Source organism: Zeus faber (genome assembly GCF_960531495.2).
Source record: "Zeus faber genome assembly, chromosome: 5".
In the NCBI taxonomy this organism is placed as follows: domain Eukaryota; kingdom Metazoa; phylum Chordata; class Actinopteri; order Zeiformes; family Zeidae; genus Zeus; species Zeus faber.
The window spans coordinates 30,406,851-30,424,666 of NC_137192.1; the positions used below are offsets into that span (position 1 = coordinate 30,406,851).

Here is a 17,816-nt window from a genome sequence, read left to right on the forward strand (position 1 = left end):
TTTAGCAGTGTGATTTATTTTTGGTTTTAGAGACTGTTTGTGGTGCTTCCCACTATTTAATGAAAATTTAGGATGAAAATTATTTTTTGGCGGGGGTGGGATGAATAGAAGGGTTAATCTATGGTACATCTACATTTTCTTGTGTTTAAGAGAATACAAAAAGCATAATAACCTTATTTTAAAAACAGCATTTGGACGACTATCAAAACTCCAGTGAATTGCGGTATAAAAATCACTTTACAGTAGTAACTGTACTACAGCTGTACAGGCGTCATATAGAACTACAAAATTTCTGTTTAAAAAAAAAAAAAAAAAAGACTCAATCTTTGCATAGGTATAATGGAAGTAAATCCATGTGTGTACCAGTATAGAACAAACATTATTATACATATATATACAGTAGGTTATACAAGATCAGCGGACGTGTACATTATTTTCACACTTTCAAGGAAACCTCTTCAAAGAACTTGAGCTGTCTCACCATCACAGCGTAGGCTTGGTATTTCTCCTCTCCCATTTGCTCGCGAAGGCACACCTGCAGTGGGGAAACGAGGATTCGCACAGAGGTGACACATTACACACTGGGTACATTCCCTGAGTTCCAAAGCAGGTTTTTATATTTTGCAAAAGGTTGAAGCCAGTCTATCCCAGGACCCGTCGGTTTAAATGTCTTATCTGCTCTAATTCAGTTCGACGCTCTGTTCGAACTGAACTGGGGTTTGGAACCATCAGTGGTTCCAAACCCCAAACTGGATCACTGGCCCATTTTGAGCAGAGTACACAGGCACCTCTTTAAGTGGATCCAGAGGTTTTAATGCTACGCGCGCTGTGCTTGACGTCCCACCTCTCGCTTGTTGTCGTCCTCCTCTTCCATGAGCTCCAGCACCCTGTCCAGCAGCTTGACCCCGAGGCCGTGCACCACGTCCGTCCTCAGGCGCTCGATAGCCCTCCGGATCTTGGCAGGTCCTGATGTGGTGCCTACGGGAGAGCAACGTGCCAAACCGAATTAAAAACAGACGGATCGAGGCCGCGTTTCAATGTTTGAAGCGTGCTCCCATCTTACCTATCGGCAAATCGTTTAATGGCAAAACCTCTTCCTCCAAAGCCTTCCCATGAAGCACCAGGGTGTCCCTGTACTTCCTGTTGAGCTTAAACTCCGGTAACACGGTGGAGCCGCAGCTGCCGCGGTCCGTCTCGTTCACACCGTCTCTGCTGTCCATCCTCAGCGTCTGGGTCATCATCTGGACCAGATCCTGCATGTCGGACGACTCGCTCTTCCTGCGCAAAAATGAAAAGTCGAATCGTTTCAAAAGGCAACAAGGGAAAGTGAGCGCAAACTCTTACAAAATCGACCTTATTTTTAAGACCTTTGCCGGCCACGCCACCGTAGTAGGTTTGGTGAACTGCTTGATTTGAAAGTGAGATTGGGGACACCGCACAGCGTGTTCTACTGATCTCACCCTTCTCTGCACTCCCCCTCCGAGCGCTCCGTGGAACTGGTGGATGAGCTGCAGTCATCTTCGTCCGACCGGCGTCCAAGCGACCGCTCCTGCTGCGACAAAGACAACACCTCCGTTGTTCCAGGTCGCTTATGACAGAGTGATGAAGTGAAGTGTTGTTTACCGCGCAAATCATTTGGGGCTCACAGCACATCTGGACCGTCTATTCGTACGTAAATTGTCATTTGACGAAAAACAAAAACACCTTATTGAGGGGCTCACTGCAATCGGAAACGGATCGGAAAACAGGGACGACGTGCCGCTCTTCCTGGGAGGAAACGGCGTAAGATGCTCGTCTCACAGCGCAGTCTGTAAGTGAAGAAAATACACAGCAGGAGAATTACTAGTTGTATTTAAAAAAAAATAAAATAAAAATGACAAATTCAGGGAAAAATGCAATTATATCCCAATTCAATGCCAAACCAACGGCGTTCATGGCACTGACGTACCTGGATGGCTGGCATTTTCTTGGGATTGTCTTAGTCTCCTCCTTTCTCTTGCCGACAAAGGACGGACCTAGAAGAAAGAAATGAACCTTTCTAATTTAACTATGATAAATCTGCTGTGTCTATGGATACAATGCACAGGACAATCTATTACTTTCCAAACAACAGAAATAAATGTGATTAGATTATGGGCTGCAGACATTATTCTAGAACTATACACAGCTATTGAGAGCTGGTAGCAGCCTCCCTACCTGTGGAAGGGGAAGTAAAGCGTCCATAGAGGAACTCCTTGATGAGGGGGATGTTGCTTCGGTGGTTTTGTTTTTCTCTGTGCTCCCTCTGTTCCCCCTGCTTCTCTGCACCGCCAAAGTCTCGCCAGGAGGCGCAGGAAAAGATAGGAGATCCTCCTCCTTGGACTAGCAGGTACAAGCAACATAACAAAAGCCAAGACATTAATTCATTTTGATTTTCAAGTTTCCATCATGATTGTTCTATGTAAAAGGCAGAAAGGTCTGTAGCATAATGTCATTATAAAATCATTGAAGTGACAATCTTGTCCATTTTCCCAACGGGGAATAAATGGATTATGATCACAGTGGAAATATTTGCATATTCATTCATTCAGTTTGATACAGAATTAGAGAATTATGGTTGTTCAAGTTTAACTGGAGCAAAGCACATCACATACTGACCATAACCACTGCAGTTTGTATACCCAACAGATCTATGGACGGGGCAGTCTCCCATGTACTGTACACCACTATCCCACCTCGAACAGCAGCGAGGGGAGTTACATGAGACTCCTGTTCATTGTCTACAGTTCAGCCTACAGACTGGTCACCAAGCTCAGGGAACTTGGGACTCCTGTGTACACCTTCCTGTGTAAATGGGTTCTGGATTTCCTGACCGGTAAGACCCAGATGGTGAGAGTGTAAAGTCACACATCAAAACCCCTCACGCAGGTGTCCCACAAGGCAGCGTAGTGAGCCCCCTGCTGTTCTCCCTGTACACACACATGACTGTGTAGCCGCACTCCTCCAACACCATCATGTTTGCAGATGACACAGTGGTGGTGGGTCTGACCACCAAAAACGATGACAGGACCTGTCACTGTGGTGCCCGGCCAACAGCCTCTCCCTGAACGTCAGCAAGTACAAGGAGCTGGTTGTGGACCTCGGGAGGAAGCAGCAGAGGAGACTCGCACCCCTCACCATAAACAGGACCACTGTGGAGAGTGTGGTCAGCTTCAGATTGACATTAAGAGGGCAGTAGCTCAGGAGGTAGAGATTTCTCGAAGATTTCTGGTTCGATCCCCGGCTCCTCTGATGTGTCCTTGAGCAAGAAGCTTAACACCCTAACTGCCTTCCGGCGCTGCTATATGGCAGCCAACTGCTCCTAGATACGTCAGTTACTAGGATGGTAAAATGCATTTCGTTGCTACAATACTTGTACTCTGCGCAATGACAATTAGTTAAAGCTAAAACACTGAGTGCCTGACATGGACACTTCACAGCAACACCCTGAAGGAGGAAAGGCGGGGCATATACCACCTCAGGTAGCTAAAGAAGTTTAACATCTTTCGACAAATCCCCTTCTACTGTACACCGCTCACTGCCATCGGGAGGATTCTGACATCCAGCATCACAACCTGGTACTGAAACTGCTCCTCTCAGGACGGAGCCCTGTGGAAGTTGCCCAGGTCGGCTCAGCGTACCACCGAGACAACACTCCCCACCCTGCAGGACTTGATTATTAGGAATGCTTTCCATCCCAACCATGGCCACAGAGCCTCTTCCCCCCCCCAGGCCTTGAGGATTATTAACTATGACATGACTGGGAACCCACATGTCACTGACTGATAATACTCCATCTGGTCACTCAGTTCATCTGGACACTACTTAATCTGTTATACTCAATATGTAATCTGTACATTCATTTAATATCTTACCTGCATCTCTGCACCTATTGCACGTACAGTATGCCTGTATACAGTATCACTGTGCCAAATTCATTCAGCATTCAGGAACCCCCCTCTACCAGGTATCCTCCTCCCCCACTGCACACTGATAGCATTGTGTGGAGTGAAAGCATCCCAGTGTCCAAGCTGCGGTGTGGAAGTGAAGTAGCCTCCCTACCCGTGGAAGGGGAAGTAAAGCGTCCTTGGAGTAACTCCCCGAAGAGGAGGACGACGACCCTTTTGTAGTTTTCTTTTTCTCTGTGATCCCTCCTTTCCCCTTTCTTCTTTCCCCAGCTGAAGCTTCACCGGGAGGGGGAGGCAAAGGTCTGAGAGCTGCCACCTCGGACTAACAGGCACAAGCATCATAACAAAATCAAAGACGTCAATTCAATTGGATTTTCAAGTCATGATCATGATTGTTATGCTTAAAGGCAGGGTTTCGCAAAGGAGAATAAAGTTTTTCAGATCTCAGTGTCATAGTAGTTTTGGCCTACAATTGTATATGCAATTCTGTCCCAAACAACCAAAAGGTTCCCTGTCCCTAATCTAAATGCATTTGGAATGGTTCTGTTTGTAGTCACAGTAAAGCCAGATAACCCTCGGGGGTTTGCTGTCATTACCTTGAGCTGATCCACGTGCGTCCGTCCAACGTCCCTCTGTCTGTGCTGCAGTGACATGGAGTGCTGTGGCTCCAAAGAAAACTGTGGGGCTGCGAGCGGCCCCGATATTCTGAGGTGGGAGTGACTCTCCTCTTGAAAAGGCTCCTAAAAGAGACCATCAAGTTTGTTTGTTTTTTTTCTTCCCACTTCGGCAAAACAAAAAGGAAAAAAAAAATAACAAAACGAGAACAAGGTAGGTCATGCTCACCGGCTCTATCACGGCAGAAAACGTCTCTAACAGCTCCTCAGTGGATTCTAGGTTTCCCTACAAAGACAAGAGAAGCAAGCGATTGCACAACAACCATGGAAAGATAGGCACCGCTTTAACAACCGTAAAAACAAACACTGCTTACTTGGCTGTGGGAGTGGTGGTTTTGCATTGGAGCTGCTACGAGGAGGGTCATGGTGTCGTTTTTACCGCCCGCGTTCACCTGGGAGACTTCCCTGTTGTTTTCCACGCGGCGGGATTTGTTTGCAGCAACAGCATCCTGGGAGCAAAGATGGGGCGTCGGGCTCTTCATCTCCGCCTCTCTGAGGAGCTCCATGGTGTCATCCATGTCACCAGCCTCGAAGTTCTTGGGCGTCGGGCGCTTCGCAGCTTGCGAGCGTCCACCTAACAGACGCTCAGGCGGCCTCCCCTCCTCTCCGCCTTTGCTGCCGACGCCCGGCGCGGCTTTGAGGGGAGGCTGTTGGGGAAATGGAAGGAGAGGAGGATCAGGTTTGTTTTGTCCCTCCCTCTCCTTCGGGGCAGTGCGAGTCTCTTCGCCCGCCTGGGGATCTGACACGGCTGCCTGGGGTTGCTGATTCTGCCTCTCCGCCAGCTTCTCTGCTTCATGTGGCTGGATATCGATACTGATGTTGCTGACAGTTGCTAGGGACACGGCGCTGGCTTTGAGGGCGTCGGGTGAAAGGGATTTATGTGCAGGAGGTGGCCGGGCTGGCTGTCGCCCTGAGACGCCGTTCTGAACTTTCCGCTGCGGTACATCATCTCGCTGGGAAAGAGAGGAGAATAACATTCAGAGGGAAAATAGAACAAAAAGCTCACAGTAGAGCGATGATTATTGATTTGATTATTGATATTGATTATTGGAGAACAGTTAGAATAAACCAGGGTTCTGGTTGGGAAATACAGTTTTTTTTTTTGCTGGGTGTCCATTAAAACACAGGCTGAAGAGGATTCCTTCTTTATTGATACGGGTTAGATGTGATTCATCTGTATTGCATTCATGTGGTTTCATGCCATACAAACGTTGGATGGAAAAGGTTTCAAATGCATTTCTGGAATTTAAAAAAAAAATGTTTTGCAAAAGTTATTTGCCAAATCCATCCTAGCTCCTCCCCATGACCTCACCGGTCTCCCCCTGGCGAGAGCTTCAGCCTGGGGACTTGGCAGTCTCTCGGGTTTTGGCTGAGGTAGCACCACAGACGCTACGCTGTTGGCCCTGCTGTCCCCGCCCCCACCACCACCAGCAGGTTTCTTTCTTGACTTGGCAGTTTTCCTTATGGAGGGAAAACAAAGACAAAGGATACATATGGGGTTAGGGTTATAACACAGTAATATTATACATTTATTTCAAGGCTATGAGAAAATTTGAGATCAAAGAGGAGATACAAAGATGGTGGAATCCATGTGAAATGAAAGAGAACGAGAAATACAAAACTGTTTGCCAAGCAGTTAACTTCCAGTCCAGCCTACTCTTTAGTGGCCTCCAGGAACATGGCGATCTGCCATTTGATGTAGGGCTGCCTGAGAATGAGCTTGACATCAGGCCTGTCCTCAGGTCTCTTACACAGCATACTCTTGATCAGCTCTCCCAGCTGGGGGTCGTACTTGCTCGGCATCTGAGGCAACTGAGAGGAAAACCGAGAGAAGATATATAAAAAAAAAAAAGAATTCCCCAACCAAACTAAGACCTTACTGAGCTGTATGTGAGGCTGCCGTCGAGGAATATAGCATTCGATTGAAAATAATAAATAAATAAATAAATTGATTGATTGATTGATTAATACCTGTGTGTCTCATAGCGAAGCTTGCAAAACATAAAGCTCTACTGAATATGCGGGACTTAAAACAGAACAAGAAAACTGCCCGTAGCTTAGAAAGCAGCAAAACCTTTTACAAAGGATCAACTGTACCTTTCCCTGTACAATGCGATACACTAGTGAGTTCATGTCCTTGGCGTTGAAAGCGTGCTTCAGTGTAGACATTTCATACACACAGCACCCCAGCGCCCATACGTCCGACTGAAAGACAAGTAGAATTTGATGTCAAGATATAACAGTCACTAAATTAGTATATTGCACAATCAGATCCGGCTCCTCCAAGTTGTCCATCGTATCTCTTCCCGGCGTGAGGAGATGTCTCCGCTACCTTGTGGTTGTAGGGTTTATTAGAGAAGAGCTCAGGGCTCATGTAGTACGGCGTTCCTATGAGGGTGCTAGCCATATCATTCTGGTTCTCCAAAACCCTTGCAATGCCAAGGTCCCCAACTTTGATGATGTTTGTTTTCGTCAGGAAGATGTTTTGTGTCTTTAGATCTCGGTGGAGGATGCGCTTCTCATGTAGATACTGTGGAACACAGATACAGATATTCAAAATATGTACACAATAGATAGAGGCATTTAATGTCAGCCTGGTAACAGATATCAGGCTACAATAGGGGATCGGTAAAGGATAATATTCCCACTAGAAAAAACTATTACCAGGAGCCATTTCAAACATGTCAGATACTCAAGAAATGAGACCCGATTTTCTGCCTTTTTGACATTTATTTTTTATTTTTATGTCTTTAATGTTGGGGTATTGATTGTATACAAGTCATTATAAATGGTCCAACTCTATATTATTCAGGATACATAATGAATTGGATCACAACTCTGAATTGGCCAACAATTTAAGGTTAGAATTCCGAAGCGATAATAGATCATCCATCATTGAAAGAAAAATATTTAGTGTGACCAGGAGTGCTGCGCAGTATGCTTTTATGCAGGCAATTCATGGCATACCTGGAGAGCCATGGCGATCTGGACGAACCACTCCACCACCTGCTTCTCAGGTAAGAGTTCCCCGCTCTGCTGCTTCAGCCTGTGGTAGAGGTCTCCCCCTTCGCAGAACCCCATGACGATGTAGAGCTGGCGGTCATCCCCTTCCCAGGACTCCCTGTATGTCACGATGTTGGGATGTCGCAGCCGGGACAGGAGCTGGGCCTCCTGCTCGGCTGCACGTCTCTCCCTCTTGGAGGAGGTGGTCAGATTCAGCTTCTTGATCACATACTGGCAAAGCGAGGGAGGACGTCTGGTCACTCATCAGAGGGCAAAATTAAATCAACACTTTACACGACGGCAATACTGTCGTATTGTCCTCATAAATCGAGCAGCTGATCAAATACATGAGCTGTTCGTTTGTTGTTGTTATTGAGCTTATTTTATGCACTGTATTTCTTAACTTTATAATGTGTTCTTCCTTTTACAATGTGCTTCTTTTGCACTTAGCTTTCTATGTGTTCTATTTTTGTAACATTGTGCATTCTCTGTCCTTTTATAATGTGTTTCTTGGCACTCTTCATGCGTTTTATGTGCTGTGCAAAGCCCCTTGAATTGCCTTGTTGGAATGGGCGATACAAACAAACCTGCCTTGCCTGATGGTCACGAATATGTTCCATCTATCCGATCTGGATGCCCTTGTGTGCTGGCGAATGTTGTGCATCAATTCACTATTCACTAGGGTGTCACGTGTGTGCGTGCGTGTGCGTGTGTGTCGTGCCTTTTAAGACACATCTTCGTGAAAAACAATACAGAATCAATGGACCACACACCATGTGTGCGACTTTTCAAGGCCTATTAAACCTGTTGACTAAGGCAGGCCCGTTAGCTGCGGGGGCTCAATGCAGTTCGGCGCCTTCATCTCCGTGCATTCGCATGTGCTCGCGTCTGGCTCTCACCTGCTTTCGTTCTTCTCTGTGTCTCACCAGGTTCACTTCCCCGTAGCTGCCCTTTCCAACCACCCGAATGGGGACGTAATGCTCCATCGCGCCGCTCACGCCAGGGCTCGTTTGTTATTGCTCCTCATCGCGCGTCAACTTGAGCGTCGCAGCGACACGAAGCGGAGCCTCATTGATTTTTCGTCACTAAGCAACTACCCGCGCTGCGTTCGTCTTGAGGGTCGGGGCTCGGCAACGCCGGCCTCCTGCTCGGAGAAGCGCAGAGGGGACACGCTCTGATAATCCGGACGACAAGTTGGAATTTCGGGTCCAGATCGCTCGACCCGAGCTTATCGAGAAAACAGACGTGACGTCGCGGCGACAGGACGTGACACGCCGCGAACGGCGAAACCGCCCCGCGACTGGCTCTCTTAGTGACAGGCACTGCCAATTGACAATTTCCGAGTTTCACGGGAATGCAGCACAAACGAACGACGTTGGCTGCAGTTGCATCTTACCCGGAAACACGAAGCGCCTTTTGACACAGCGCCATCTAGCGGCCAAACGCTGTTATTGTTGTTATTATTATTATTATTATTATTATTATTATTATTATGACAACCATATCACCTAATCGTCCACTTTCAATGTTGAACATTTATATCATATTAATCTTTCTTTTGTTATATCAATCATCTGAATACTGCGCACACACACACACACACACACACACACACACATTCAAATACATACATAAATATATCTGTATATATAAATACTGCTTATATGTTATTTGCTTACATTTGTGAATCTTGTGTTTATTTTGTGTGATTTATTATAACTTGTTCATTCATATTATTCCTCTGTTCTTCTGACTCCCGGAGTGGGCCCCCCCCAGGACTGGCCCCCCCCCCCAGGTCCCCTTCTCGCGTCCGAATTGCCGTTGTCGCGAGAGCTCGGGGCCGAAAGAACGGGACCAGGGGACAGAGAAGTTGGGATCACGGTTATGACGCTCTCCTTCCCGCAGGGGGCGTGCGCCGCTGCGGGGCCACGGGGGCCCGGAGCTGCGCTTGCTTTCCATAAGATGGTGCAACAACACTGAATAGGCACCGGACGGGGAGGCCCACTGGGTGTGGGAGTGTGTAAAATGCAATGTGGATCACCAGCCGCTGAATGTATTTCATATGGATAGATAGCTCGTCCAAAATACCCGGGTCATCCATGCAGGGCTTTATTTGGCACACGAGTGAGTGAGCATTTCCTCTCGTAGCATGATGCAGCGGAAGAGTACTTTTCTCATGTTGCCAAATTATCACAACCTTTCAGTCGATGGTATGTATAACTCAGTGTAAATACATTTTAACAGAACAAAACCTAATTTTGATAAAAGCCTGCTAACTGGCGGCGAGTGAGTAAGCCCAAGAGCAAAGTAGGACGGATATAGTGACAGTAGAGTAGTAGAAGGACAGATGTAAAATTCGTAAAGTAGTAGTAGGACAGATATAGTAAGAATAAAGTAGGATTTGGACGGATATAGTGAGAATAAAGTGGTTGTTGGACAGATATAGTCAGAGTAAAGCAGTAAAGATAAGGACAGATAAGCAGTAGTAGGACAGATATAGTGAGAATAAAGTAGTAGTAGAAGAAAGAAAAAACAGTCTTTATTTATCACACAACACTACAACACATGCTTGCACACACACACACATGCTTTGATGGTGGCCGGTGAAATGGATCCTCTGCTTTTGACCCATCCTGGCTTGTCCTTCCTCCGGGGGCACAGCCAGGAGCAGTGGGCAGCGTACGTGGACGCGCCCGGGGACCTGGTGATAAATGTCCATCGCTGGTCAGACGATGATGGGTGCATGTTTTTGGTGGGGGTCCTTACTGACGTGAGGTGGAGGAAACCCCATGTGAACACGGGGAGAACATGCAAACTCCACACAGAAAGGCTCCTGTTTGGGAGATAACCCGCCGGAGCACGGTGCCAACAGCGCCCCAGGCGGGAATCGAACGCAGGACAATGCAGGACAATGACAGTGCAATGCACTGCGCCACCGTGCCACCGGACAGACAGATATAAGGAGAGTAAAGTAGTAGAAGGACAGATATAGTGAGAGTAAATTAGTAGTAGGACAGATATAAAGAGAGTAAAGTAGTAGTAGGACAGATATAGTGAGAGTGAATTAGTAGTAGGACAGATATAAATACAGTAAAGTAGTAGTAGGACAGATATAGTGAGAGTTAAGTAGTAGTTGGACTGATATAGGCAGAGTAAAACAGTAGTAGGACAGATATAGTCAAAGTTATGTCATAGTAGGACAGATATATTCAGAGTAAAGTAACAGTAGGACACATATAAACAGATTAAAGTAATAGTTGGGCTGATATTACCGAGGCTGATAAGTAGTAGCACAACCGATACAGTGAGCGTAAAGTTGTATTAGGACATATAAGCAGTAGAAGGACAGATATGAAAAGAGTAAAGCAGTAGGAGGGCAGATAAGGAGTAGTAGGACAGATATTAAGAGAGTAAAGCAGTAGGAGGGCAGATAAGGAGTAGTAGGACAGATATGAAGAGAGTAAAGCAGTAGGAGGGCAGATAAGGAGTAGTAGGAAAGATATGAAGAGAGTAAAGCAGTAGGGGGACGGATACAGAGAGTAGAGCAGTAGGGGGACAGATACAAAGAGAGCAGAGCAGTAGTAGGACAGATATAGGGAGTGTAGCATAGTAGTAGGACAGATATTGTGAGATTACAGCAGAAGTAGGACCGATACAAAGAGAGAAGAGCAGTGGTAGGACAGATAAAGGGAGTGTAGTAGGACAGATATAGTGAGAGTAAACAGTAGTAATAGGACAGATAAGCAGTAGTAGGACAGATATAGTGACAGTAAAGTAGTAGTAAGGCAGATATAGTGAGAGTTAATCAGTAGAAGGACAGATATAAAGAGCATAAAGCAGTAGTAGGACAGATATAGTGAGAGCTAAACAGTAGTAGTAGGACAGATAAACAGTAGAAGGACAGATATAGTGAGGGTAAAACAGTAGTAGGACAGATATAGTGAGAGTGAAGTTGTAGTAGGACACATATAAAAAGAGTAAAGTAACAGTAGGACAGATATAGTGAGAGCAAAACATTAGTAGGAGGACAGATAAGCAGTAGAAGGACAGATATTGTGAGAGTAAAGCAGTAGTAAGACAGATATAATAGGATTAAAGCAGTAGAAGGACAGATATAGTGAGGGTAAAACAGTAGTAGGACAGATATAGTGAGAGTGAAGTGGTAGTAGGACACATATAAAAAGAGTAAAGTAACAGTAGGACAGATGTAGTGAGAGTAGAGCAGTAGTAGGACAGATATAGTCAGAGTAAAGTAGTAGTAGGACACATATAAAGAGAGTAAAGTAGTAGTAGGACAGAAAAGCAGTAGTAGGACAGATATACATTAGTGAGAGTAGAGCAGTAGTAGGACAGATACAAAGAGATTACAGGACAGATATAGTGAGAGTAAAGCAGTAGTAGGACAGATATAGTCAGAGTAAAGCAGTAGTAATACAGATATAGTGAGAGCAAAACAGTAGTAGTATGACAGATAAGCAGTAGTAGCACAGATATAGTGAGAGTAAAGCAGTAGTAGGATAGATATAATGAACGTAAAGCATCCTAGGACAGATATAGTAAGAGTAAAGCAATAGTAGGACAGATATAGTGAGAGCAAAACCGTAGTAGTAGGACAGATAAGTAGTGGAAGGCCAGATATTGTGAAAGTAAAGCAGTAGAAGAACAGATATAGTGAAATGAAAGTAGTAGTACAGCACATATAAAGAGAGTAAAGTAGTAGTAGGATAGATATAATGAAAGTAAAGCATCCTAGGACAGATATAGTAAGAGTAAAGCAGTTGTAGGGCAGATATAGCAAGAGCAAAACAGTAGAAGTAGGACAGATAAGCAGTAGTAGGACAGATATAGTGAGAGTAAAGCAGTAGTAAGACAGATATAATAAAAGTAAAGCAGTGGAAGGACAGATATAGTGAGGGTAAAGCAGTAGTAGGACAGATATAAAGGGAGTAACGTAGAAGTAGGACAGATATAGTGAGAGTATATCTGTGGTAGGACAGATATAGTGAGTGTAAAGTAGTAGTAGGACACATAAAGAGAGTAAAGTAATAGTAGGACAGATGTAGTGAGAGTCGAGTAGTAGTAGGACAGATACAAAGAGAGTAGAGCAGTAGTAAGACAGATAAGCCGTAGTGGGACAGATATAGTGAGAGTAGAGCAGTAGTAGGACAGCTATCAGAGTAAAGTAGTAGTAGGACACATATAAAGAGAGTAAAGTATTAGTAGGACAGAAAAGCGGTAGTAGGACAGATATACAGTAGTGAGAGTAGAGCAGTAGCAGGACAGATACAAAGAGATTAGAGCAGTAGTAGGACAGATACATTGAGAGTAAAGCAGTAGCAGGACAGATACAAAGAGAGTAGAGCAGCAGAAGGACAGATCTAGTGCGAGTAGAGCAGTAGTAGAACAGATACACAGAGAGTAGAGCAGCAGAAGGACAGATCTAGTGCGAGTAGAGCAGTAATAGGACAGATACAAAGAGAGTAGAGCAGTAGTAGGAGATATACAACGAAAGTAAAACAGTAATAGGACAGATACAAAAAGAGTAAAGCAGTAGGGGGACAGATAAGCAGTAGTAGGACAGATATAGTGAGAGTAAAGCAGTAGTAGGACAGATACAAAGACAGTAGAACAGTAGTAGGACAGATACAAAGAGAGTAGAGCAGCAGAAGGACAGATCTAGTGCGAGTATAGCAGTAGTAGGACATACAGTGAGAGTAGAGCAGTAGTAGGACATATATAGTGATAGTAAAGCAGTAGAAGGACAGCTATTGTCAGATTTGAGCAGTAGTAGGACAGATACATTGAGAGTAAAGCAGTAGTAGGACAGATACAATGAGTGAAGAGCAGTAGTAGGACAGATACAAAGACAGTAGAGCAGTAGTATGACAGATACAAAGAGAGTAGAGCAGTAGTAGGACAAATACAAAGAGAATACAGAAGTAGTAGGACAGATTCAGTGAGAGTAGAGCAGTAGTAGGACATATACACAGAGCGAAGAGCAGTAGTACGACAGAAACAAAAGAAGTAGAGCAGTAGTAGGACGTATACAAAGAGAGTGGAGCAGTAGTAGGACATATATAGTGATAGTAAAGCAGTAGTCGGACAGATATAGTCAGAGTAGAGCAGTAGTAGGACATACAATATACAGTGATAGTAGGGCAGTAATAGGACATATATAGTCATAGTAGAGCAGTAGTAGGACATATATAGTGAGAGTAGAGCAGTAGTAGGACATATATAGTGATAGTAGAGCAGTAGTAGGACAGATACAGTGAGAGTAAAGCAGTAGTAGTAGGACAGATACAAAGAGAATAGCCCAGTAGGAGGACAGATCTAGTGCGAGTAGAGCAGTAGTAGGACAGATACACAGAGAGTAGAGCAGTAGGATGACAGATATAGTGAGAGTAGAGCAGTAGTTGGACAAATACAAAGAGAGTACAGACGTAGTAGGACAGATTCAGTGAGAGTAGAGCAGTAGTAGGACATATACACCGAGAGAAGAGCAGTAGTACGACAGATACAAAGGGAGTAGAGCAGTAGTAGGACGGATACAAAGAGAGTAGAGCAGTAGTAGGACATACAGTATATAGTGATAGTAGGGCAGTAATGGACATATATTGTGATAGTGGAGCAGTAGTAGGACATATATAGTGATAGTAGAGCAGTAGTAGGACATATACAGTGATAGAAGAGAAGTAGTAGGACATATATAGTGATAGTAGAGCAGTAGTAGGACATATACAGTGATAGTAGAGAAGTAGTAGGACATATATAGTGAGAGTAGAGCAGTAGTAGGACATATATTGTGAGAGTAGAGCAGTAGTAGGACATATATAGCGAGAGTAGAGCAGTAGTAGGACATATCCAGTGAGAGTAGAGCAGTAGTAGGACATATATAGTGAGAGTAGAGCAGTAGTAGGACATATATAGTGAGAGTAGAGCAGTAGTAGGACATATATAGTGAGAGTAGAGCAGTAGTAGGACATGTATAGTGAGAGTAGATCAGTAGTAGGACATATATAGTGAGAGTAGATCAGTAGTAGGACATGTATAGTGAGAGTAGATCAGTAGTAGGACATATATAGTGAGAGTAGATCAGTAGTAGGACATGTATAGTGAGAGTAGATCAGTAGTAGGACATGTATAGTGAGAGTAGAGCAGTAGTAGGACACATCCAGTGAGAGTAGAGCAGGAGGACGCACAGTGTATCTGGCTCTCGTCGCGGTGTCGTGCCAGTGACGTCAGAGGGAGTCCAGTTCCTCCGTGCTGAGTTGGAGGCAGCTCTGCTGTGGAGCCACAGACCTCTGAGACGCCGAGACCGAGGGATTCAGGTAAGAAAACCGCGTCGTCCGATCTGTGTCGTTCTTTTCTTTTTTTAATTTAAATGTTTATTCTCTCTGTTTGTTTCACGTGTTTAGTGTAAAGTGTTGAGCACAGCCCAGATGGCCGCGCTCCTCCGCTGCCGGTCTGTTACTCCAACTCGCGTTTCAAGGAAGGCGTTTTGCACAACTGTCCAGATCGAACTCACACGATTAAATAGAACAAAGAGGCCGTTCTGTTATAATCAAAACACTACGGACGGACAGAACCGAGGAAGGTATTGTCTGCGCATCAGTGAGATCATTCTGGATGTGTTATTAGTATTATTATTATTATTATTATTTTTACCGGATATATGTAACTTCAGCCAATATGTATTTATTCACCAAGGCTCATTCATGCTTGTTGTTAGAGGTGCGATGCCGTTTAGAACCTCACTTCAATTATTGTTTTAGAGCCTGAGCAATAGACAGTAGACGTCTGTGAAAATGCTGGAGGTGGATTTGGTTAATATGTGTTTTATTAAATAATTTATCAATTCTATAATAATACAAACTCCCAACATCGCCCCGGTGTGATCAATCAATATTTAACATTTAATCGTCCATTTTTCAACAACGTCAATAAACTCAGTCGCGAAAAAAAGTATCGCAAAAAAAAAAAAAAAAAAAAAGCGGCGCGTGTGCGCATGCGCGTGCGCACACGCTCCGGCTAAAAAACAAAAAATGAAATAAAACCGAAATCGGCGCGAGATCGAACCAGGACTGAGCGTAAAGCGGCGCCCACCAGGTGAGACGCGTGGGAGAGGCTCGACATCACGTCCCAACCGCAAACACAAACTTGACTTCACGTGTGAACCAGGGGACGGGTCACATACCACGGCAGGTGGCTTTTTGCCCCCCCCCCCCCAATGTTATTTTATGACTTTTAAGAATTTTTGTTCAGGGGTCTCAGCAGTTTCCACCATCGCAGGTGCGTCCCTCCCTGCGCCCCGCGCGCGTCTCCATGCATTCCCCCGCAGGAGGATGCTGGAGGCTCTGGCTTCATTTTCCCTCTACTCCCTTCCCTTCCTCCATCCTTCCCACCACCACCACCAACCGCCGCCGCCGTGCACCGCCACCAAAAACTCACTTCGCCCTCTCCCCCCCCCCCCGGCGCGCCTTCCCTCTGGTCGCTGCTTACGAGGAGGCGTCAGCTTAGCCATTAATGAGCTGACACTTTGAAAGGGGATTTGTTTTCGCGTCACGTTCGCTCAGGGCCAACCGCGGCGCCGGAATCACAGCGTCCGCCCAGCGCGGGGCGGCGGAGGGTTCCCCGGGAGGGGAGCGAACCTCTGTGCTCCCGACGGGATGTTCCTACGAATCCCTACCAAATCCTACGAATTTGCCCCCTGGCAAAAATGGTCTTTCAAAAGCGCAGGGGCGTGGTCGGCCGAGGACGCCGTAGCCTCTGGTCTGTTTCCGTCAGCTTTTGCCCCTTCATTCTTCCAGAAGTGCGTCCTGCCCGTCGGCAGTTGAGAGAGCGGCAGAGGGGAGAGACGTGGCTCCGAGCCCTTGAAAAGTAAACTTCCTTCAAATCGCTCATCTGGAGTTTAATTGAGGGGGGCCTGTGGGAGTGGGGTTGATATGGTCACATTATTTACCTTTCGGGCTTTGTTTACGCCCCAGCAGCGGCAGACAAGAATCAGCGATTCCGAGCATAAATCTCCAATGCCGTTCCAAAATGAGGGGGCCGACCCGCTAAAAATAGGCGATTGACGCCATTGCCGGGCAAAACGCAGTTTTTCTCCGGTGCGTCACCCTGGACGTCGGGAACGCGTCGGAAAAGGGACGTGTCATGGTTCCAGTGTGATCGGGAACACAACAGTAGAGGAGACAGCAGCTTAAACAAACAACGACATAAAAACTGTTAAAACTTGGGGGGGAAAAAAAAGTATTTCGAGCCGCTCAAAAGGGATGTGATCGTTCGTGAACGACCCAAGACGGCAGCAGAAAGCGCCGGTCCTCCGGCGGCAAGGGGAGCAGGGCCCAGCGGGGGGCGGGGGGGGGTTCTCCGCTGTGGTTCCCGCGTTGCGATCCCCGCACCCACAGCATTCGACGGTCCCCCCGTGCGTGAAAAGAAGGTCAGCAACTCCTGTGTTTGATTCCAAATGGGAATATGAAATGATGTCATGATACGCAGATACTCCCCTCTATTTATGCGCCAGCGTCCGGAATTTCAACGCGCCGTCACACGGCGCAGGTAGAGGGGCCAGGGGGAGTGGGTCGACCCGGGAGTCCTGTTTACATCGGGGGTGATCGGAGGCGAGAGGTGAGACCCGGGGTTTTCCCTCTCCCCGCCGGTGACAAAGGCCGGATGTGAGCGGGTGTCACCGGGTTTTTGGTGCAGTGGGAAAGGGGCGTAAAAGGGACACCTCCCTCGTGTGACGCTCCGGTTTTAAACATTGAGGACGACGCTCGAGCCTCCGGGCAGAGCGGTCTTGAGCGTCGGTATCGGCAGCATTGTGCCAGTTGGAGGTGTCTTAGATCTTGGTTTGGGATGGTGTGTGTGTTCTGTGTCTGTACCCGCACGCACACGCCCGCATCAGCACGCGTCCGCAGAAATCTGTGCACCGGCGCGCGGGGAGGTGAGTATCCACGAAGAAGTTGCGCGGCACGTTCCTCCATCTGGCTTCAGAACGCTGGCTCACATGACTGTTGGAGAAGGTTTCGGTCACCAAACGACTTTTGGATGAAGGAGCAGTGAAGTTTCCCACCAAGGCCCACAAAGTTTTTCTCCAGTTTTTTCACAATAGTTTTTTATCCTGTGACATAAGAGAAACAAATGTTACGATGATAAGGTGGAAAAAAAAAAAAAAAAAAAAAAAATATATATATATATATATACAGTATAT

At 46.0% G+C, this 17,816-nt stretch overlaps 2 protein-coding genes across 2 annotated transcripts in view; one reads left to right on the forward strand and one right to left on the reverse strand.

Annotated features, from left to right (window-relative positions):
- Positions 1 to 35: 35 nt before the first annotated feature.
- On the reverse strand, positions 36 to 8,884 carry nek4 (NIMA-related kinase 4). The gene is made up of 17 exons (XM_080001527.1): positions 8,503 to 8,884; positions 7,568 to 7,834; positions 6,933 to 7,130; positions 6,698 to 6,805; positions 6,258 to 6,412; positions 5,913 to 6,060; positions 4,915 to 5,553; positions 4,770 to 4,826; positions 4,523 to 4,666; positions 4,081 to 4,248; positions 2,197 to 2,361; positions 1,949 to 2,015; positions 1,705 to 1,808; positions 1,461 to 1,552; positions 1,064 to 1,278; positions 845 to 978; positions 36 to 535 (listed from the first exon to the last, which is right to left on the reverse strand). The coding sequence occupies exons 1-17, from the start codon at positions 8,587 to 8,589 to the stop codon at positions 437 to 439; spliced, it is 2,847 nt and encodes a 948-aa protein (XP_079857653.1). The 5' UTR covers positions 8,590 to 8,884; the 3' UTR covers positions 36 to 436.
- Positions 8,885 to 14,873: 5,989 nt separating this feature from the next.
- The window catches only part of camk1b (calcium/calmodulin-dependent protein kinase Ib), a 43,941-nt gene continuing 40,998 nt past the window's right edge, over positions 14,874 to 17,816 (forward strand). Inside the window, exon 1 of the mRNA XM_080000478.1 lies at positions 14,874 to 14,934. The gene's annotated coding sequence lies outside the window, so the exon portion shown is untranslated. The remainder of the gene's footprint in view (positions 14,935 to 17,816) is intronic.